The 23,193-nt window shown below is 35.9% G+C and overlaps 1 protein-coding gene across 1 annotated transcript; it reads left to right on the top strand.

Annotated features, from left to right (window-relative positions):
• Positions 1–595: 595 nt before the first annotated feature.
• LOC110466439 (erythroid differentiation-related factor 1-like) lies at positions 596–22,982 on the top strand. The gene is made up of 21 exons (XM_021522925.1): positions 596–766; positions 1,705–1,992; positions 2,891–3,016; positions 3,216–3,272; positions 4,388–4,467; positions 5,697–5,808; positions 6,228–6,349; positions 7,227–7,338; positions 8,248–8,395; positions 9,333–9,544; positions 10,216–10,344; positions 11,321–11,485; positions 12,099–12,438; positions 13,481–13,681; positions 14,098–14,310; positions 16,161–16,387; positions 16,842–17,000; positions 18,111–18,260; positions 21,127–21,274; positions 21,482–21,701; positions 22,474–22,982. The coding sequence occupies exons 1-21, from the start codon at positions 716–718 to the stop codon at positions 22,652–22,654; spliced, it is 3,441 nt and encodes a 1,146-aa protein (XP_021378600.1). The 5' UTR covers positions 596–715; the 3' UTR covers positions 22,655–22,982.
• The last annotated feature ends 211 nt before the right edge of the window (positions 22,983–23,193 follow it).

Below are 23,193 nucleotides of genomic sequence, written 5' to 3' on the forward strand. Positions count from 1 at the left end.
TTTACAACTTTAGTGAACTTGGTGCCGTTGACCCTCCCAGTTCAAGGCAGCAGAATCATTTGGCGGGGAGTCAAATAACCTGGGTTGGTGTTTGAAAAAAAGGGAGAATAGTGTAAAAGATGTGGATTAAATAGGTTGCCTTACAAGAGTCAGCTGTAGGGAATTTCCCTTTAGCTCAGCGGTAGAGCATCGGGCTGGAGAGCCTAGGGTCGCGTGTTCGAGCCCCAGCGACGGTACTATCTTTATTACTATTCCTCGTCCTATTACAAATTGGTGCCGTTCACCCTCCCCGTTCAAAGTAGGAGAACCCTTGGCGGGGAGTCAAAGAACCTGTGTTGATGTTTGAAAAAAGGGGGGAATAGTGAAAAACAAGCGTCAGCTGTAGGGAATTTCAGCCAAGGGTCGCGGGTTAGTGCCCCAGCGATGGCACTATCTATTACTCGTCCTGTTACATATAGTCTGCTGAATAACAGAACTACTCGGGAGTGAAGCGAATGTAAAACCACTCAATGGTTATGTTCCAATTTTATTCCGGATTTACAAGCTCCGGTCTATTACTTTAATTTTAGATCATGGTTGTGCAGAGTCACGGAAGTGTTTGTAATCAAAGCGATTACAAGAGTATATTTTCTGGAACAAACTGGAACAATTTGACAGAAATGTTTAAACGAAAGAAAGTGTATTCTCAAAAACGAAGAGTGTGTTTATCGATCTAATGAGCGGTGAGGACATAGAAACCAACAGGTTGAAGAATATGGCACAACCAGTAAGTCATTTCTTGATCGAATATCGAGAGGAAAGAGCACAAGTGTCCGTAAACATTAGTAAAATTAGTAAATAACAATAAAAAACATTCACCATCGTGTACAGCCTACATGACTTTCTATCAGAAAGACATGTTGTAAGACAAATGTATTTTGAATAAATTCTTATTGACAATTTTGTTCACGGGAACCTATGGGATCACCTGTACTTAATTAATTTAGGCATCAGTGTTTTGGTTGTAATTATAATGAAATTAGGCCTAATAAGTCTGCCTTACCTATATCTAAATATACACATATTTATTATGTTCCATTATCGATATTATTCAGCTCCAAAAACTGGAATCGATGTCATTAAAAGTTTAATCCTGTCGATAAACATTAAACTAATACTTTTTTATTTATTAAATTCTTCTATTGGTTGTTTGCAGTATATATATCTTCAACTAGATTTGTTTACAAAACAGTTCTATACAAGAGTGCCCAGAATCAGATCATTGTTACCACGGACTTAGATAATCTAATTCCGTGTTGTTACTAAGTAATGTATGATCAATTTTGATGTATTTTTGGCATGAATTATCAAGTATCTATCTTCTCACTTTTGTTGATGCTATATTTTTCATGCAAGACCAATCATCGAAATTTATTTCTGAACAGTTATATTTATGAAACAAGTTTTATCAAATTAGTTGCTCTTGTTGGCTCTGATTAGAACTCAGGGTCTCTTCATGGGAGGAAACCAGCCATGGTCAGGCATGTATAATCCGTCATGTCGGATTATAGGTGTATCGTCAGTATTATATTATATTATTATAAATTAGGGAGTCCAACCCCTGTCATCTATGACAAAAATTCTTTCTACTGTACCACTCAATCTTTTTTATCCAATAGTATTGCATGAGTATTTGTGTTCATTTGAATCTTTTTTTCATTGTAGACATCACACCATGTGGTTCAGAAAGAGAAGGATTCCAATAAGGAAGTGAAATCTATGGCCATTTTGAAAAATGCAACCGTCCATTTTTCTCCAAATTTCTCCCTGCTACAGAGAAACACTAACCTGAATGTACCACCATCAAACTGGTTAAGGCAAACCTCTGTTGTGGAGCAGAACATTCATGACTTTACTCAGCATCAGAATAGCAAATCCTACCTCAGCAGTATAGAGATGGCTGGCAACTCTCTAGATCTGACAGGGGATGTGGATGTGATTACAAATGCACAGGTACATTATGTTGTCAGGATCACTACATGCAGTATAGATCTAAACTGAGTTTATCACTGGTGATGAAGTATAGTTCAGGTTGGAGGCTGTAGGTAAAAATCTTAGTCTGGCGTGTTACAGTACATGTATATACACTGTATATTACATTATACATGTAAGTGATAGGGAACCAATGCTATGAATCTTAGACCGGGATTGATTCAACAGTGATTAGGCATTTAGAATTAAGTTATAAGAAATATTGTGTATGATGTGCTTTTGAGCTATATTTTTCACTGTTACAGAAGTTTGTATGACTGTTGTCCTTTTCTTTCTGTTTCCCCAATTTCACTAATGAATTCAAGTCACAAGGCAAAATATGTGTGCACATGTACTTGAAATCTGAATAACTCATACATGTTACCTGTATTTTTGTGATAGAAAAGCTCCTAGGAAGTTGAAGGTACAGGTCTAGTCTGGCCAGTTACATTCAGTCTGTTCTGTTAGAAATGATTACATACCATTATTATATTACAGTAATTTACATCATAAGCAACTGTGACCTACACAATGATTGTAATACACTTGAATGGGAGTGCACATGTACAATTGGTTATACTTAGGGGATCACAAGAATGGAAACTAAGAATGCTATGAATCTGAATAGGGGTTATTGACCTGTGACTAGGCATTTAGAATTAAGATATATGAGAAATATTATGCATTATGTATGATGTGGTTTTGAGCTGTATATCACTGGTACAGAAGTATAATAACAACTCATTTGCTGTCCCTTCCTTCTGTTTCCCCAATTTCACTAGTGAAATCACAAGATAAAATATGTGTGTACTTGTGAAATCTAAATGACAAATTCCTGTTTTTTTTTAAATTTTCAACTGTTGAGTAATTAACATTACAGAATATAAAGAAATTGCTGAAGATACCCTTCAGTCGGTCCCACATAAGTATGATGGTGCATAGAATCGGGAAATCTCTGCTGCTGGACGAGTTTGACATACACAAGCATCTGCTACGTCAACAACAGGTAAATATATTCAGTATTAAAAACTAAAAAATGAAAAATAAAATTGTTTATACAACTGTCAGCTTATAGTATTGTATTCACTAGGAAAAACTTTCCTGCTGAAAGCTGCTAGTGAATGAGTTATTTTCGATTAAATACGTTTGAGTTTGATATACAAAAAGGTAACAAAGTTTGACATTTACATTGTTTATGCAAACAGGATGACTGGAAATGGCTGAGGGAGTTCTATTATGATTGTGTTGCTAGAGATATGCAGGTGAGTGAAATTTTCTTTTGTCATAGTGAAACTTACCTTTGCCAATATATAGCACTTACGTGTGCATTCCTGGCTGTGATGGACTTTCCAATGTGGTTTAACAGTTGCATTCAAGTATTTTCTTTTTCATAATTTATAAGATCTAAAAAGGGAATGTTTGATGACTTTGATTAAATGATATTTGGATTGTAACAAAAACAAATCTTGAATGTCAGCACTGTACATGTTGTCACTCTGTGCAGTGAGAGGGTTACTACATGTTCTGTAGCATATCACACGTGAAAAATAGGAAATATATTCAAAACATGACTGAAATATGACTATCATTAGTCCAGAAAACAAGAACATTCTGTTGATTATATTTTACTTTATAAAGACATTGACTTCTGTGAAAAGATAGTACATCTCCCACCAAAACTGATAAGACAAGGGAATTGTATGTGTTGTTTTGTGATGTCGCTATAAGAAAACACCTTGGATATTATCATGTCGCAATGGACAATGCTCATTGTTTGTTATTTTTCACTCTTAATCCTGCTCACTTATTTGTCAGTTTACCGTAAAAGAAAATAATTATTTATAATAGCTAGCCAGACAATTATATAATAATTAAATGGATCAATTGCAAGTTGACATCATGATCTGTATCATATTCAGAAATGGCTATCTGTTTTCCTTTAAAAGACAACTTCAGTTTATTCTATTGTTTACCCATAAAACTGATTGTCATAAAACTGTTGAGTCTTACAGAAAAAAAAAGATTAAAAAGCAAGTCACTAGCCCAAGGCTAGTACACATTAACTTTAAAAAAACTGATTGCCTTAAAACTGTTAGTTCTGGAAAAAATTATAAAAGAGCAAAAAATTATAAAAGAGGAAGTCTCTAGCCTAGGGCTTATACATGTATGTCTTTAAATTTCACTAGCATAAGCTAAAAATCTGGTATCCCCAGGCATCAGTATAGGTGATGTTTATATCCTTGCATGTATAACAAAATGATTTAGTGTAGCTTTGATTAAATTAAAGAAAGGTGAGTTTATGAAATTTCTCTTTTAAAATTCTAAATCTATTTTGTACTTTAATTTACAGATGATAAATCTATTTTGTACTTTTCAGATGAAATGTGTGCCAAGAAAGGACAAAAGTCGTCACAAACAACAGACAAGGAACATGTACTCCAAGTTCCTTTATCACAGGTAAAAATGTGTTGCTTATTTAGCATTTATATCTTGTGTACAAGTTTGTAGCTAAAAATGCAGCTTTAGACCAAGTTACTCCAGAAAGGATAATACAACTCAGATATGAAGGATATGAAGTTATGAACATTTGTTATAGGGATCAGATAAACAAGAACTTAAAACATGAAATGTATCCTCTATGAAGTATGGTATATAAGAATCAACATGATTCTTAAAACGAAATTAAAAACATTGATCAAGAATACCAACTAACTATTGTACATTCAACAGGTGTAACAAAATAATCATGACATAATAACACAAATGTTACAAAATAATTTTGGCCCTTGGGAATTATTTCTCAGCTGCTTCTATATGGACTTGTAGAGTAGAGTAGGTCTGTCCATGTTAGTAAAACAGACTTATAAAATTATGAAACAGACCTTCCATGATCAACCGACTAGAACAGGGATGTTCTACATTAGAGTGTCGTGTTATTGATAAACAGACTTACATCACTTCTTTTTTTGTTTATTAGATATGCCTGTTATCCTCACAGATAGTACAGGTCTTCATGGTGTCCTTCTATAGTTACTAACAAGTCATCACAAGTTAACAGTGTATGACATGTCATATGAGGAAAATCTATTAAACATTGTAAATGTATCAAATATTAACCAATGCTGGATAATATATTACACCATTGGGCTCTGATAAAGGTCCAATTACCATATTAAAGTTTGGTGCTAATCAAGATTGAAATTATTATTTAAAAAAATATTATGAACCACAAAGTTTTAAAAAATGAATTGATCAGAAAATTTGATTCTGTCGAAAGACGAATATTATACTACACAACATATACTGGCATTTGAATCAGTGGTGTATAGCTCCATGTTTAAAGTACAATGTACCTGGCCGCAGGCAGGTTTTACAAATTCTACTAGCCTTAGCTGTCTTTTTGTAATAAATATTGCGTTTTCACTGGCCCTAAGATAAAAAAAAATACATATGCATTAGTCTAGTGGAATTACACACCCCTATTTGGTTTTATTAGTCTAGTGGAATTACACACCCCTGTTTGGTTTTATTAGTCCAGTAGAATTACACACCCCTGTTTGGTATTATTAGTCCAATAGAATTACACACCTATTTGGTTTTATTAGTCCAGTAGAATTACACACCCCTGTTTGGTTTTATTAGTCCAGTAGAATTACACACCCCTGTTTTGATTTTCTCTGTTTCAGTATTGCTGATGCCAATCCATGTGAGAACATTGAGAAAGAATTTCCTGTCACTCGTGTCTTGGAGAAAATGGAGGAAAAGGAACTTAATCTGTTACATGACAATCCATCTGAAGTGTGTTTTTCACCACTTTGTATTCTGTTTCGCAAAAAAGCATTTGTTTAGGAATCGAAAACCTCAGATCAGATTTACATTGCTAGTAGATCATGATAAACATGAAACATTGAAAAGTGCTTTTTCAAGTGAATCTTCGTATTCATTTCTCTGAACATAATACTACAGAATTGCTTTATCAGAGTAACTTTAAATATTTTGTTGTTGATGACATTAACTTTTGACAAGATGTGTTTTCTTTTTTAATCAATTTGTCAGAGGGGGGTATGATATAGCTATATTTACCTTCATTATACATAAAGGTTGTCAATAGAAACATACATACCAAAGTTACCCATATTGGTATGTGAAGCAGTTTTGATAAGTCTAAGTTTTGAAAACGTATCCTGAAACTTGCAATGTTGTAATGTGTGTTGTAGACTCCCAGTGGTGACTTCCACAAAGAGATCCTGTGGATGTTTGAGGATATTCGTATGCTCATCGGAACAGACCTTCCCATATTTTGTGGGAACAACTACCCCTGCATAAGTCTGAAGCTCAGGTACGTCAACATAATTAAAATTACTACATGCATCATTAAATATATTAAAAAGATGGTGTAATTGCTATTCCATCATCTGCTTTGCCACTGCTAATGTTTGGAGTTTCAAACTGTTAATAGTGTGAAACAAGCTGATCACTGATGAATACAGAAGACACAGTTTGACTGTCCCCTTTTTTTTATCTTAGAATAATTTACAATTTGATGAAAACAATTCTTTTTCACAAAATACTGCAGTAGGGAGGTTATAGTTTGTAGCATAAACTGTTGGACAGTGTTACTGTGATAAATAACTGTAAAAACGTTTCCAATCCAATGGTGTTTTTTAAATATTGTCAACAAATATTTGTTGATATTCAGTCAGTGTTCAGTAGCTGATTTCCTAATCCTTGCCTTTTTTCTAATCCCTCAAATCTTTGATTACTGGACTACATATGAAATGAGTGGTTCTGTCAGTTTTTGTCAGCATTACATAATCATAGACTAAATTGTGTCACTGATGCCTGATGCAGTCACTATTTCTGGTTTTATGTATATATGCAATCTACAGGTCAGTCGTTTCCTGATTGTTTCTTGGGAATCCTGAAATTGATGTCAAACTTTATAGTGTTTTTGAGATCATAAAATGGAGGACAAACTCAATAAGTTGTGATAAATTTCGATAATTAATTAAGAAGGATCTTACAGGAGTTACACCTGTATTATGGAATGAGAAACTTCTGCTACATATGCTGCCAAAGTTCTAGGCCTATAGGTGGTTATTTCCCCAAGTAAAGTGTGTTCTGCTGTTGGCCCTATTTCCAAAGTTAATATGAAATTATTTGTAGATTAATTTTATTGTCTAATTACTATTCACCATGTTATTTTGTCACCAAAGGGACATGAGGACCCCTATCAATGTGCTGACTGGTCTGGACTACTGGCTAGACAACCTGATGTGTAACGTTCCTGAGGTAGCAATGTGTTTCCATCTCAATGGAATCGTTCAGGTAAAAAGAAAATGCTTCATCTTAACTCATTCACCCCTGAAGACACATTTGAACTCTTCCAAATCAAAGGTTGGAATAGCTCATTATGAAATTTCAGGGGTGAATGAGTTAAAACATGTTTGAAGTGGTGACTCATCAAATTAGTAATAAGAATTTGTTCAGTATATTTAGTGGCTAACACCCTGGATGTGATTTCATTGGTCAATCTATGATTTATGACGACCTGTAACAATGCTTTTCGACGTAATTTTCCAAGGGAAAGAATTGGGGTGTTTTTTCAGATTGAGATAGTTTTATGGGAGAAACAGGTGACCAAACTGGTGATGACTAGTTATCACGTTTTACTAACTCTGGTTAGTTAATTTTCAAATAATAAAAGACACTCGGTTAACCTTGTGTCTTTATACAATTTGAAGATTACACGTACCTAACTCTAGTTAGATAAATATGACAACCGTCCATCACTCAATTGGGACCATCTATATTCTACTGTATNGGGGGGGGGCGAAAATTGTGCTCTGGTGGGTTATTAATAGTGACATGATTATTGTGAAATTCTTTTCCAGTTTTCTAAATGTCCAAACAATCACCAATCAACCGATAGTATTTCAATGCATAGCGATTCATTTGACTTTCATTAAATTTGTATTTTGCATTTGATTTGTTAGATTTCAGTCATTTTAAATGTTTATGTTTTAAAAACTAATATTTAACTATTGAGGATAGAGAATTCAAAGGTTCAACATTTAGATAATTATATACATTTTCCCACATGTATATTCTTAAATCAACAAGAAAATAGAAAAAATAACCCCATGTATGTCTCCAAAAAATGTGATTTTCCATGAAATATAATACCAACAAAAACGCTTTACACTGTGAATGATGTCAAAAGGCTTGCCTTTTCAGAGGTATGAACTTATCAAAACAGAGGACATTCCAAACATGGAGGGTTCACGATTTGATCCCCAGGAAGTGACAGAAATTGCACGAAACATCCTGTCGTTTCTGAAGGCCAATGCTACCAAGGAAGGCCACACCTACTGGCTTTATAAAGGTAACGTGCTGCATTTACAATTGATACTTGATGCTTTTAGAGGAGTCACTTTTCACCTTAGCTAAATATCAGTTAATTATTTTACTGACCTATACATTGAGTCACAAACTTTGTTGTATATTGTGATACATTTTAGTGTTTTCACAGACTTATCTCCCTTCATCTTGTGCCCCTTTTCTGTTTCCTAGAGGAAAATATATAACGGCTTAAAGAATATAAAGCTCTAAAGGTTTGAAGAGTACAATTTTGTCACAATGCTGTCATTGTGTTTATCTGTCTAGATGTAAACAAATTACATCGGGCCGAAACCATAGTTAGGGGTAATCGTGGACATCAGAAAGTCATTACATGGTGATCCAAACTTGTCTTGCAATGATAATACAGAAATTTTTGATCAGGTACATAGGTATATCATTTGAACAGGTAGGTTTGGGTGACTGCATGGGTTTCCTTTTCATTTTACTTCATCATCAACAATCCCCCCCCCCCCCCCTTTCAACTCTTACCCCTACATCTCTAGTCTCTATACTCTGAAGTAAATATTAATATTATTCTCTACTGCTAATCCTATTACCTATTATTTCAAATGGTCGGCCTTGATTGTTAAATAAGGTATAACAGTTGAATTTATATAATTATTGATGTTATTTAACCTGTTTGTGTTATACTGCAATCTTCTCATTGTTGGGAGATGGCTTAATATAAGAGCCTACTCTTGTTGCCAGATCCCTGATATTACATTATGTAAAATTATAGATTATGTACAGCATAAATAAAATATTGTTTAAACCAAATAAATTACACTAAAACTATTCACCGGTTTCCCATGTATCTCCTGACTACAAAACTGTTCATGGTGCTGGGCTTTCAAATTTAATTGATAAAATATTGTAAATATATTTGATTTGCTTGATTATACATTTGTTTTGTTTGATAGGTAATGATGATGACGTGGTAAAGCTATATGACCTGACAGCCTTATGCGGTGACAATATGGAGGGATCTAATCCCTTTACGATACCTCTTGGTATGTTATTGTACCGAGTGGCACGTAACCTACGTCAGCAGCATCAGAGGAAAAAGGCTCCAACTGTCAGAACTCTTCTAGAAAACTGTCTGTTACTGCTTATGGATGATCAGCATTCACAGGTAATGGCTGATTTCACACGGTAAGAGTCACATGTCAGCCAAAACGGCACCTGGGACCAATCAAGGCCAAACTCTCTGTCATTTATAGCTCATTTCCTTGGGAGAGAAAAATCCCCTATCTATTAAAATTCCCCTGTGGGCTTTGAAATTTACCAACTTTCCATCAATAACTCCTCAAATTGAACCAACTGAGGTCAAATTCTAATGTTTATAGCTCAATGAAGAATAATACCCATTTTCTTCCTGTTTGTGAAAATACAAGGGAGAATGAGAGCCAACGTCCATTAGTGGTCTCTTCAATGAAGTTTTGCATACCCAAATTGATTGGGTTCTAAATGGAATTCACTAGTCTGGCTATAAGAGTTATCAAACTCAACAGATGTGATGACCAGACAACATCAAGTGGGGAGTCTCTGCAATCTTCAAGTGGATTAAAACTGCAGAGACTCCTCGTTTGATGTTATCTGGTCGTCTCTTCTTTACAACTTTGTTTTTATGAATTTTCATATTCTTCTCATTTGAAAAGTTTATAAATCATTAAACAAATTCATTAAAATTATATAAGTCAAGTGATATACTGGTAAATTCAAGTCGATTAAAGCCATATTTGTAATTTTAACGGACTATATATCGTTTTTACAGGTATTACATGTGTATATGTATGTTTACAGGTGTGTACCTCAGCCTACTATTTGTTATCGGACCTGTATGTCCCCGACAGTACAATGAAGGACGATGAGTGGGAGAATTCAGATGTGGGAGAGTCAGACGAGGAAATGTACGATAACGATTCATGTCAGGTACGTCAAGTTATTCCAAATTAGATGACTTTGTGTTTTAGTCTCTTGACTTCCTTTTAGACAAATTTCTATAAGTATTTTGGATGTTAACTAAATGGTGTGGAAAATCTGTCTGTCTGTTTACATCTCTTGTAGGGATGCAAACTTCAAAGCAAATGTTCGCACAAAGCTCAAACTTCATATTGGGGGTTTCCCTGGTGAGATAGAACAACCGAATTGATTTTGGGCAATGGTTGTCAAATGTCAAGGTCAGGGTCATTTGTACTAAAAACAGTAATTCCTTGTCGGGATCCTGGCTTTAAATGAAAAATTGCACAAACTCAACTTGGAGTATGTAGGAACCATATTCATTTTGGGTTTGGTTTCTCCAAGGTCAAGGTCACTGTTACTAAAATAGAATTGCCCAGAACCTATCTTTTAGGTAACAAGTTCTAACTATAAATGCAACATTTTTCAAGCACATTTCACATTTTCTTTTTTCATTATTTAGCGTAATATGCGGCCCTTAGTGTCTGACTTTGTTATAAATAACAGAAGAGAAATGTAATAAGCAATCTAGAATTGATAATATAGGCTTTGATGAGCTGGACTGATAATCAAAACATGTATAATCCAGACTGTGATAGCAAAGACATTTCTCAGGCAAACTTTTGATAATCTGGTAAATTCACATCCAAGAAATTATATTTAAACCTTAATGAGAATTACAGGTTTATATATAAGGAAAACTATTATTCAGGACTTAAACATGAAAACTCAAGGAATCAAGTGACTGTATTATAAATTGAAGGCAAAGATACAGGGAAGATGGTTTTAATTAAAAAGTCAAATTTAGTATTATTTTTGGGTGTAACACTTATGTCCTTACATAAGTGTTAGCTTCATTTGTTTTGAAGTTTGCATCCAACAAGAGATATACACTGAGACCATTGAAAGACAATTGTGATATGTGGTGGTATTTTGTTTTTTTTTGTAGGAAGAGGAAGATTCGAGAGAGTCTACAAAATCCTTGGATATAAAGAATTTATCAGATAAAAAACAGGAAAGCAGAGACAGAGATAATCCAGACATCACTCAAGTGCGTCCCATAGTTGGAGGGGTGATGGAAAAGTGTGCAGAAGCTCTCAATAACATACACAAGGTATTTATTGATTATTTTGAACCTATATTTTTTTTTGTATTTTACCTAATAAAAAGGTAATATGTGGTCTGGGTGTTTACCAGTTTGAGAAAATTGGAGAATAATAATCGCTGAAATTTTAGATTATGCAAATCAACATAACATGATATATAATAATCAACAGTAATTTTGTAACCTGTAGACTCTGCTGGAAAGGCTCATTTTTACTCTAATTCTTCTTGCAAAAAAAGTCAATTATATCAAAATGAAGTCACGAATCAGATTGACAGGACTACTTGTTCCGGTTACAAATATTTGTGAGGGCTTTGAAAGTGTAAATGTCCTTGTGAAGTATCAATGTTTTACAGTACATGTTTATAATAAAATATGCTTGTACAGGGCCTACAAAGTTATATTGAATATGCTCATACAGGGCCTACATAATTATACATAATATGCTTGTACATGGCCTACAATGAGTAGATCGAGATTATATACTGATCAAACCGTAAGAGTAAGAACAGATAGTGGGGATAGTAAGTATGGTGTGGAGAATCAATGTTTCACAGTACGTATATATGATACAATATGCTTGTACAGGGCCTACACTGTTATATTTATTATGCTTGAACAGGGCCTACAGTGTCTAGATCGAGATTTCACTGAGCAGATCCGCAAGAGTAAGAATAGAGTGGAGGAGCAAGTATGGTGTGACAGTAATCAGGCAATACCTCTCCACTACGTTCCCCTCCAGAAGTCTGCCCCACCCCACAACGAGTCAGAACCCCCTCTACATGACCTCGACCACCTACAGCTGGCTGAGACTGGGTCGTCCTGCTCCTGGCATCGTCTGTCCAAGGTTCTGTTGCTAAGGAAGGCCGCCATGGCATTCTACTCCTTGGCAAAAAAGTCCCTGACTTCACACAAAGCTGGCTGTGCCATGCGCTACATCAAGTCAGCTCTACGCTGTTTTGGTAAGTTTCCGACAGGAATTTGATGTCATTTACATCTCTTTTACAACCAAAAACAACTGACACAATTTTTTATAAAATGTACATCAAATGTACATGGAAAACAGGAATATGTACATTTGTTGTATTTCATTGTTGTCATTTCTTCACTGTATGATTTAGTTTCGTTTTTATTTGAAATAATATATAATTTCTAGGTAAGATGTCCAGGCTCATGACTATAAAATCGAAACCGGACACTTACATTGAATCCAGAATTTTATCTTGCCGTCGGGATGGGATTGAGTGTTGATGAAAAAAACATAAACGCAAGAAAACAAGTTTCTTCACAATTATATGAATATATAGTTATATATAAAAATAGTGGAAGTAGTAGTTATTGGTTTACTTTATCAGCAAATGAATATTAAATATCCCCAAAGTTTTGAGATATTTTTTTTTTCTAACCTGGGTAACAAGGACATCCCTCTTTAAGTTTTACTTCTTTTCATTATTCATTTTTTTTGCCTTGATGAAAGTGTTGTGATATATTTACTTTTAAATGTTGATAACTTTATCCGGACCATATGTCACGTGTAAACCTCCCTAAAATCCTTTAAAATATCAATAAATCTTCAATTTTGGTTCTAACAAAGTAATTGGAGGCTTCAGAATAACACAAATGAGATAATACAATGTTATATACAGTATAATTTATGTTTTAAATGTCTCACGAATTTCTCACTAATTCAGAGAAAAAATCTCACTAATTTTGACCAAATCTCACTAAAAAAAATCACTGATCTCACTATTTTGCACCGAAAAGTTATGGCATGTATGTCATGGGCATTTTGCTTTAGACAAAGATATCCAGGCTCATGGGCATTTTGCTTTAGGCAAATATATCCAGGCTCATGGGCATTTTGTTTTAGACAAAGCAACATTGTGTTCCATGCACAATTATTTTCTGAATACAAGCATCTAGAAAGACAAAGCTGATTAAGTGAAAGATATATATGGATATTATATATTGTGTTGAGTATTACACTCATTCTTTCTGTTGTAGCTGGAGTGGGGGTCCTCCTGCCACAGAAGTTTGAAGAGAACAAAGAGCTGTTGATGTACATGTTGGGGTTGGTCGGTGACATCGTTCTAATGTTCATCCATGACGGTCAGATGTATGACGATATCAGTGTCAACCTCATTGACTACACAGAGGAGGAAATCGGCATTCTCGATAGTGTGGAGCGCGAACTCGACGCCTTTGGTAGGAAAAGTATAAATGCGGTAGCTTAGATAGGGAACATAATTATGAACTTAATATCTGAGTAGGGAATATAATTCAGATTTATCTGTCTTCATATGGCTCAGTGACATACTTTGAATTTGTTTAAATTAAGCCCCTGAGGTAATAAAAGAGATCACACCCAGAAATCACAGCTTAACAAATGCAGTTATGAGTCTTAAGATTGGAAATCTTTTTTTTTTACATTTTTTTTTTTGCTGATGGATAATACATGATATAAATCCCTGTAAATTGTTCTAAAACAATTTCTGATTTGAGCATTTTCAAATTTATCAAGGCCAAAATGATCATTCCATTTGTCATGATGATTTTTCATGCTCTCAATCACTTTAATAATGTGATTCTACAGTACAATGTGGTGTTTGGCTGTTTCACAGAATACAGCTGGGCATGTGACCTCCGGGGCGAGAAGGAGAAGCTTCTCCAGCAATGCTGTGCCTGTTACCAGAATGCCCTTGACCTTGCTAACAGTCACATGTCACCAGACTGTCAGGCATTTGTTGTGACATTATGCAAGCGATACGGCAATGTAAAGAACGAAATGGGAGTGTTCTTCATGGGTCAGGCTCAAGTCTTCCTGCAGAGATCAGGTAAAAACTCTTTGGTTATTAAATGTACCTTGATGTATATGAGCAAGATTATAAGACTCTTTCATGTCCAGGGGTGTAAGCCTTGGGTTTTGCCAAATTTAAAAATCCAAAGGGTGGAATTTCCCTATCCTACACCCTTGGTCATGAAAAAGTATTTTTCTCACATTCCAACTACCAGAAAAGCTCAGAAACCATGAAAATGCATTTGGACTGGCTACCATTTTAAAAATATCAATTTTTCCCCTGGGCTTTTTTGACGAAAACGAATTTGTCAGCAAGATTTAGCATACCTCATATTTGCAAACAGAGTTTGTGCAGAAAAAACAATTTCATCTTTTAACCTGTATGGTAAATGTATCGTAAAAGGTTTTAATTTCATCACGTTGCCTTTTCCGCATTTCAGCATGGGTGTTTTCCAAATTCGTGACGTCACGTCATTGTTGAGCCATTGTGACGTCACATGAAATGGGTGTAAGATAGAAATTTCCTACACCCCTTTCTTATCTTGGACAGCTCTATCTTACACACATGGAAATGAGAGATAGAAATCTCTCCTACCCTTAACAGGTGTGTCTCCCGTTTTAGCCGGGAAAGATCAGCTTGTCATCCCCTCGTGCCGATTAGCATGCGTTCAATTGTGACGTCATTAAAATGTGTCACTGGCAATTGTGACGTCATCAAAAGTGAATGACGATATTCATATATTGAAGAAAATTAATCATCCCCTACCTTGAGGGTGTAACAGAGAAATCCCAACCCTCGGAGTGATTTTTTTGGTTGTCTAACCCTCGGCAGAGCCTCAGGTTAGACAACCATAAAACATCACCCCTCAGGTTGGGGATTTCTCGATCACACCCTCAAGGTAGGGGAAGATTCTATTATTCCTACACCCCTTTCTTACCCTGGACAGCTCTATCTTACACACACGGAAGTGGGAGAAACATTTTGTTTAGCTTCCTTGGTATCTTTGGATGAGACTAACATCATTCTTTGAAGTCACATCTAAACACTGTTAAACCTGTTGTAAGCAACTGTCCAGGGGAAGAATACAATTTTGTCATTTAAGGTAGATGATTGTTAAAAAAAACGATTGACCAATCTTAACCAAACTATTGTTTATATGTATTCGTCCAATAATGGAGATGATTACTGCATAAACAGAATCAGTCCAAGACCTGCCAAAGTTTAAATTCACACATCGCCTTTCAGAAAAAGACAGCAGTAAGCAGCTCAAAATATAGGTTTTTTATTCAGCTATGAAGCATGCTGGCATAATTTTATAAACAAAGTGTCAAGGACCTTTTGCATGAAGTTGTCATTTCATTGTGGAAAATGTAATCATCACATAAATTACTTGCTTAATTACTCAAAATACACCAGTAATTTTGTCTTTGTTGATATTTGTACAATATCATGCCAAGATTAACTAAGCTGAACAAAACATGTCCATAGAGTTCAATGTTTTTATGCTGAATGCTCCTGCCATGTGTGTCAAAAAGCATCACACGTTGTCCTTTTTCTTTTCTTTTCTGATTTGGTCAAAACATTTATGCAGGTATTCAATACACAAACCAGTGAAGTAAGTTCACTTTTCAGGGTTATTGACACAAGATCAAGGTTACTACTTCTAAAAACAGAAAACATTTGTCATCACTCTACTGACGTTATCTTCTTCTAAATTGGAGGAATCTGAATGGGATAAAAATGTATACAAGTATTATCAAATGAGGTTGCTTTTCAAGGCCCTGTACACAATCTGACTCCAAAATCACCGGCTGTATAGTGGGACAGCTGAATTATAGTGGTGTCTGCATTAAGGAGGATTAGTTTAAAAAGTTCTATCTTTACAGACTTAACATCTCTTAGCCCCCATATGGAGTGCCTGTGTGAGAGAAGTCAGGAAAGCCTTGATGGGGGTATCAGCAGCTTCGAGAGTGTGAACGACGCAGCCAATCAGGCATTGCTTCACTCCAACAAGGGACGACTGATGAGGCTGCGTGCCCAGGCTCACACCCAGATTACCCTACAGGGAGACAACCCAGAGTTTAGTCAGCAGGAGAGGACATTCTATTGCAAGGTTTCTTTCTCTCTTCTACAATTTGTTTTCTCTTCCTGTGTCATATTTAGTACTACAGTAAAACAAATATATAACAAACCCCAGATGACTGAAGAAATCAGTTCTCAGCAGTAAGACCTGTTTATAACAAGCCTCACATGACCTTGGAAAACAGATCTTTACAATAAAACATGTCTATAGTTAAATGAACCCCAGGTGTAATAAACATATTTTACTGTCTTAATAGAAATCTGTTCATGTACATAAAAAGATAAAAGATTGTTTTTTTTATTTTAAACACCTAACTGGGTAAACAATCATTATAAAACTCTGTCTATTGCTTAAAACTACACTTTATTTGAATTCACTATCAATTTCAAATGTTCCAAACCTTGAATTATTTGAATTTGTATGTAATGATTAAGATTAAACAAGTCTTTGATGGTATGTTATAAGGTTCGTGTTTTGTTTACAGGCGATAGACTGTTACCGTGTAGCCCTGACACTGTTGAAGTCTCACACACGCTACCCTGATATTTGGGAATCTGTCTGCTGGGAGTTGTCCACCACTTACTACAACATGGCCGTCCTCCTACAGGACTGTACTCCTTTATCTACTGAACCACGACTAAAGGTAGGTCATATTATGTTCAGGGAACTACTAACAACGTACAGACAGTATATGTCTTGTTCACCGAATCTCGTCTAATTAAGATATGTCTTACTCACTGAACCACATCTAATTAAGGTATGTCATATTAATTGAGGGAACTACTAACAAGTGACAGTATGTGTCTTGTTCACTGAACCATAACTAAAGGTATACTACATGTTATGTTCATGGAACAGCTGACAGAATGATATGCCTTAGTCACTGAACCATAACTAAAGGTATGATATGTTCTTGGAACCCCTAACAACTAAAGGTTTGGTCTAATTTTGTTTAACGTCCTATTAACAGCTAAGGTCATTTAAGGACATAACCACTAAAGGTGTGATATGCTTTGTTCACTGAGCCATGACTAAGGGCATGACATGTTAGAATGATTTACCTCGTTCACTGAGCCATGACTAAGGGCATGACATGTTAGAATGATTTACCTCGTTCACTGAGTCAGGATTAAGAGCATGGCATGTTAGAATGATTTACCTCGTTCACTGAACCATGACTAAGGGCATGACATGTAAGAATGATTTACCTCGTTCACTGAGCTATGACTAAGGGCATGGCATGTTAGAATGATTTACCTCGTTCACTGAACCATGACTAAAGGTATGGCATCAAATTCATGGAGCCCTTAACTAGAGAAGGTATTGCATGCCTTGCTCACTAAACTGAATGTATAACATTTCAGTCAATGTTTGTTAATTCATTATACCAGTCTGAGTCAATGTGTGTCTTGGTCACTAGAAAACAAAAGAAGGTATAATTGGCCAGTCATTGTATGCTTTGTTCACAAAAGGATAGCTGAAGGTTAGGTATACCGATCATTGTGTGAGTTGCTTAAATTCTCCGGATTAGATATTGAAAAGATCTCATTTCACACAAGACAGTCATATTTAACCATTTCACAAAAAGACTATTCTAGCTAGTGAGTAGATAATTTTAATTAGGGGAAAATAATAATAAAAAGGTATTTTTTTTGTTACCAAATTGATGTTAAAATAGATATTAGCAACATTATTTACAATATTAAACCACAAATAAAATCATTTTTGTCTTGATATTGTTTATATAATCAAGGTAGAGAAAGAGGTTACCGATCTGATGACCAAGTCACTGAAGTATTGTGACATGGGCAACACCTCAGTAAGGCAGCCTATGTACCAGTACCGCGCGGGATCTGTGAACCATCGACTAGCATCCCTCTACCACAAGTCAATACTCACAGAGGTAAGCTATACATTTGGGAATGAGGACGGTGATATTTTCACATATCAAGTATTGTATTTGCACTCTGGCTTATCATCAAAAGGACTTATATGTATCACATGCTTTTAGCTCACCTTGTCCGTCTACCGTCTGTCCGTCAACTTTTCCTTTAAAACGCTAATAGTCCTGAACGGCCAAGTTGATTTTGACTAAATTTGGTCTGGAGCATCCTTAGGCCAAGGGGACTCAATTTTGTATAAACGGTGGGTGTGGCCCCCCTGGGGGCAGAGAGGCAGGGGGGAAATAGAGGTAAAACCTTTAAAATCCTTATTCTACCATAGGGATTAAAGGATTTCATCTCAATCTAGTCTGGGGAATCCTTGGACAAAAAGGACTCAATTTTGTAGAAACAGTGAGTGTGGCCCGCCCCCCTGGGGGCAGAGGGTCTGGGCCTAATAGGGGAAACATAGCAAATTCATCAAAATCCTTCTTCTGCTGTAGAAATGACAGGATTTTGTCCAAATTTAGTATGAAGCATCCTTCAGTGAAGGGGAACAAATTTTGAATAAATGGAGGACCTGACCCCCTGCGGGCAGAGAGGCAGGGCCCAATAAGGGTTATAGTGGAATAGCTTTAATATCGTTCTTATTAGGGCCCCGTATGGGAGATACGGGTGTCTTATAGTAATCACTCTGTCTGTCTGTCTGTCTGTCTGTCTGTCTCTCTGTCCGTCCACAAATTTTGTTTCCGGCTGATAACTTTGCTATTTATTGACCGATGTACATGAAACTTGGTCAAGCTGTTCAGCTCACAAAATACACATTGAGGTTAAAAGTCAAGGTCAAAGGTCAAGGTCATTAGGTTCAAAGGTCAAGGTCAAATTTTACATCTTTACACTGATGAACATTTTGTTATGACATTATGAAGCAAAGTTGATCAAAATTAAACAAGGAGTCAATTGACCAAAGGTGAAGGTCATCGGGTCAGGGGTCAAGGTCAAATTTTGTAGCTTTTCACTGGTGAACATTTTGCTATGACATTATGGAGCAAAGTTGATCAGAATTAAACAAGGAGTCAACTGAACAAAGGTCAAGGTCATTGGGTCAAAGGTCAAGGTTAAATTTTGTATCTTTTCACTGGTGAACATTTCTTTATGACACTTTGAAGCAATGTAGCTCATAATTAAACAAGGAGTCAATTGACCAAAAGTCAAGGTCACTGGGTCAAAGATGAAGGTTAAATTTTGTACCTTTTCCCTGATGAACATTTTGTTATGACATTATGAAGCAATGTTGTTCAGAACTTAACACAGAGTCAACTGACCTTAGGTCCAGGTTACGAGCCAAAGGGTCACGGTCAAGTTTTGTATTTTTCACTGATGAACATTTGATATGATATTAAGAAGCAAAGTTGGTCGGAATTAAAGAATAAGTCAAATGACCAAAGATCAGGGTCACTGGGTTAATTGTCAAGGTCATTTGGTTCCAAAGGTCAAAGACATAGTGGATCTCTGACTTTGACCCTGGCTCTTGATGGAGGAGGTATAAAGGGTGAAATAAAACAAATCAAAGCTTGCAAATGAGTATTGCACCGTTATTTACATTTCTGTTAGCCCAGCAAATATGGAGGTGGAAGGAACAAGACTTGCATCATAGTACATGTAAAATGTATATTTTGATTCCTTTCGATTCTTTTTGAAGTCCAAATATCAAACGTCAAGCTCAGCTATATGGGCAGATTGCTTCTTGATGATTATGGGGGATATATTGCCACAAGACGGGGCCCTTACTGACCTGTCAGTGTTCTAGTTCCATTGGGAGGAAGGTATTTTGACCAGATTTGAACAGAAGCATCCTATTGTGAAGGGAAAATCAATTTTGTATAAATGGTGGGTCTAGGGCCTGAGGGGTTGGGCCCATTAGAGGTAATTTGCATCTGTAAAATTATTATTCTTCTGTAGGAATGACAGGATTTTGTCAATATTTGGTAAAAAGCATCCTTTGGTGAAGGGGACTCAATATTGTATATACGTTTGGTCTGACCCCCTTGGGGGCAGAGGGGCCGGGCCCAATAGTGGAAACATAGCAAATTCTTCAAATTCCTCCTTTTCCTGTAGGAATGACAGGATTTTATCCAATTACATATAAATATAACCCCTGACTAACCATGTAATACATGTACAGCAACATCTGGCTATTTTAACTTCAATTTTGCTAACATTTCCAGGTGAGTGATACAGGCCCTCTGGGCCTCTTGTTACTGTTACATATACTATAATCATTCATGTATTGATTAGCCATCTTAGTTTGCCCTGTTGATTCATATTCTTCATCAGCAATTCAATTTCTGTAACATAAATAGAATTTTTTTTTTGCAATGTTTGGTAGGAAAATAATATGCATATTTCAGGCTTTTTTGTCATAGTCCAAAGTCCAAGTCAGTGTCAATTGCTGCGATCAGATGGTTCCAGATCTATAGCATCACTGTTTATATGTCATCTTCACTAAAACAATTATGGTTTGTAGTACTTGGTGTAGTTGAACACTTATAGATTTTAGATTATTTTCATAAAAAGTAAAGGCTATCTATCCCCCTCCTATAATTACCATAAGTCAATAGGTGACAATAGTATGCAGATATTGTTAAATTACTTTCTATCCCTCCGGTATCGCTAACTCTGGAATACTTTTTGCCAGTTTTTCTTTCATCGTTTTTCCCCCCTTAATAAAGGTGGGTTTATCTTGAGAGCAGATTTTAATACAGAGCATTGTAAATACATGTGAAGACTGAAATGAACACTTGGATTAGATAGAATTTACTGGTAAAAGGAGAATATTTAAACAAAAGTTTCCCAGTGGGTTACGTGTATGTTGATATTTCCGTTTAGGTGAGTGACCAGAAGAGGAAGTACCTGCGACACTTGGCCGACACCCAATACTCCAAAGCTGCTCACTTCTTCTCTGCTGTTGACTGTCACGTGGAGCTCCTACGCACCAGGCTGGAACACTTTGCTCTGTTAGAATTCATTTTGGCAGGTATGGAATGAAATCAACCATGAAATTTCAACACTAAGCATGTTTTGTAAAGGTTTTATGCAAGCAGCCTTCATTAATTATTTTCAGCATTTTCTTACCCTCGTTGCTATGTATTTGTAAAATAAAACATAATAGTTAGAGATATGCGAAAAATGCTTCAAGAATTTGACTCTGATCTTCAACTCATAAGTTTTTATTGTCTTTCAGGTCTGAACAATATGAAGCTGCGTCTCAAGACGCTGACCAGCGGTGTTGCACTCCTGATTGAGTGTGAGAGTGTTCTAACCGCTATGCTGGCTGCTGTTCAGGAGGGGGAGACTGATGACAAGAACAGAAAGGAGTCACTCAGTCTGTTGGGGATACTTGATACCCGGCTCCAGTTCTCCCTTCTACAGCTCGTCAAGTGTTACACGACCCTTAAACGCAGGTAGGCATTGCGTAATTCTGCCCTGTAATTCTGGGATGGTTTAGCATTACTATATTTACCTAGTTCAGTGTAGATACTTTTTTTTTTAAACAGGGTTGTTTAAATTGGTGGGTCTTAATTAGTTAGTTTCCTGATTATAACACATCTTATTTTTTACACAAGGGGTTTGGCATGGCAACTGTTAGTATGATAGGAGGCACCTGACTAATTAAACTTACATTCGGTTTACTGTACACTGAAAAATGAAAAGTCAATACTTCACCTGGAGGACAATGTTTTTGTGGAAGATGCATTTGATGGACCTACCAATCAAAACCATATTCAGTCTTATTATTCAAGCCTGAAAGGCCCAAGTGGTCCTGAATCTCCTATTTTTTTCTATGCAACTTGTAAAATAACCTTGAATGTAATTCCTTTTTATCTCTTACTGATTGAAAACCTTTTGAAATAATCACCAAATTAATGCATTTTTCATTGCCCTGGCTGTTCCTAGGTATGAGATTCTAAGGCTTAGGTGTCCAATATCTCTTTGAGATAATCCAAAACAACTTGAAAATTGCCGAAGGAGGGGAGCAGACCCTTTGTTTATACAGTGTTGAATTCTCATTAGACCAACATTTTGCTAAAATTATTTGACCAGTACGAATGGACACAACCATACATTATTCAATTTTATTGAGAAGTATAGTGCAAATATATTTTTCTGCCCCTTTAGTGCTCTTGTTCAAGTTTTGAAAGGTTTAGTCAAATTGTTAAATGTTTCACTTTACAGAAAATCAGATCAGGAGCAGTTGAAATCATTATATGCCAAGAGTCTGAAGAAGGCGTCCAGTAAAGGCCAGGAGAGTACCGGAGAGTGCAATGAAATGACTGCGATAGGAACTCATCTTGTTTGTCTGTTGACAGAGTTTAGGAAATTTTATAAGGACACACTCCTTCATGACCCTGGGTAAACAATCCAGTGGAGGTTCAGGGGGTTACATTAAGAAGACCAGTTTTCAAAATAAACTTTTTTTTAACAGGTAGGGATATAGTAAGACCTGTTCACCAAATCTCTTTGCGGGACATGATTTGTTTAAAGCAGTAAATACTGTACATGACGGTGGAAGTATTAATAGTATTATATAATGCGTCAACATTAAGGTTTTGCGTTTAACTTAGTTTCACTGAAAGTACATGTATAAGTGCTAGACGAACTAAACTTGCACCATAGATGCATCTTACGTAGTTCATCTCAACCCATGCATCAAATGCTGGATGCGGCCTACCTTTCATGGTCCTTTGACTTTGTCAGCATCTCCATCAACATTAAGGTTTTGCGTTTAAGTTAGTTTCTCTGATATGTGCATTGTTGGCTAAGTGTGGCACATGTGAGACATATCAATCCAAATGGCTTGTTCACTTATTAATTTTATATCATAGTTTTAAGGTATGGTCCATTTAGCAATCAGTAAAATCGAAAAAAAAAGTACTTTTATAAAAAGATGCTGGT

Source organism: Mizuhopecten yessoensis, unplaced genomic scaffold (genome assembly GCF_002113885.1).
Source record: "Mizuhopecten yessoensis strain PY_sf001 unplaced genomic scaffold, ASM211388v2 scaffold11133, whole genome shotgun sequence".
In the NCBI taxonomy this organism is placed as follows: Eukaryota; Metazoa; Mollusca; class Bivalvia; order Pectinida; family Pectinidae; genus Mizuhopecten; species Mizuhopecten yessoensis.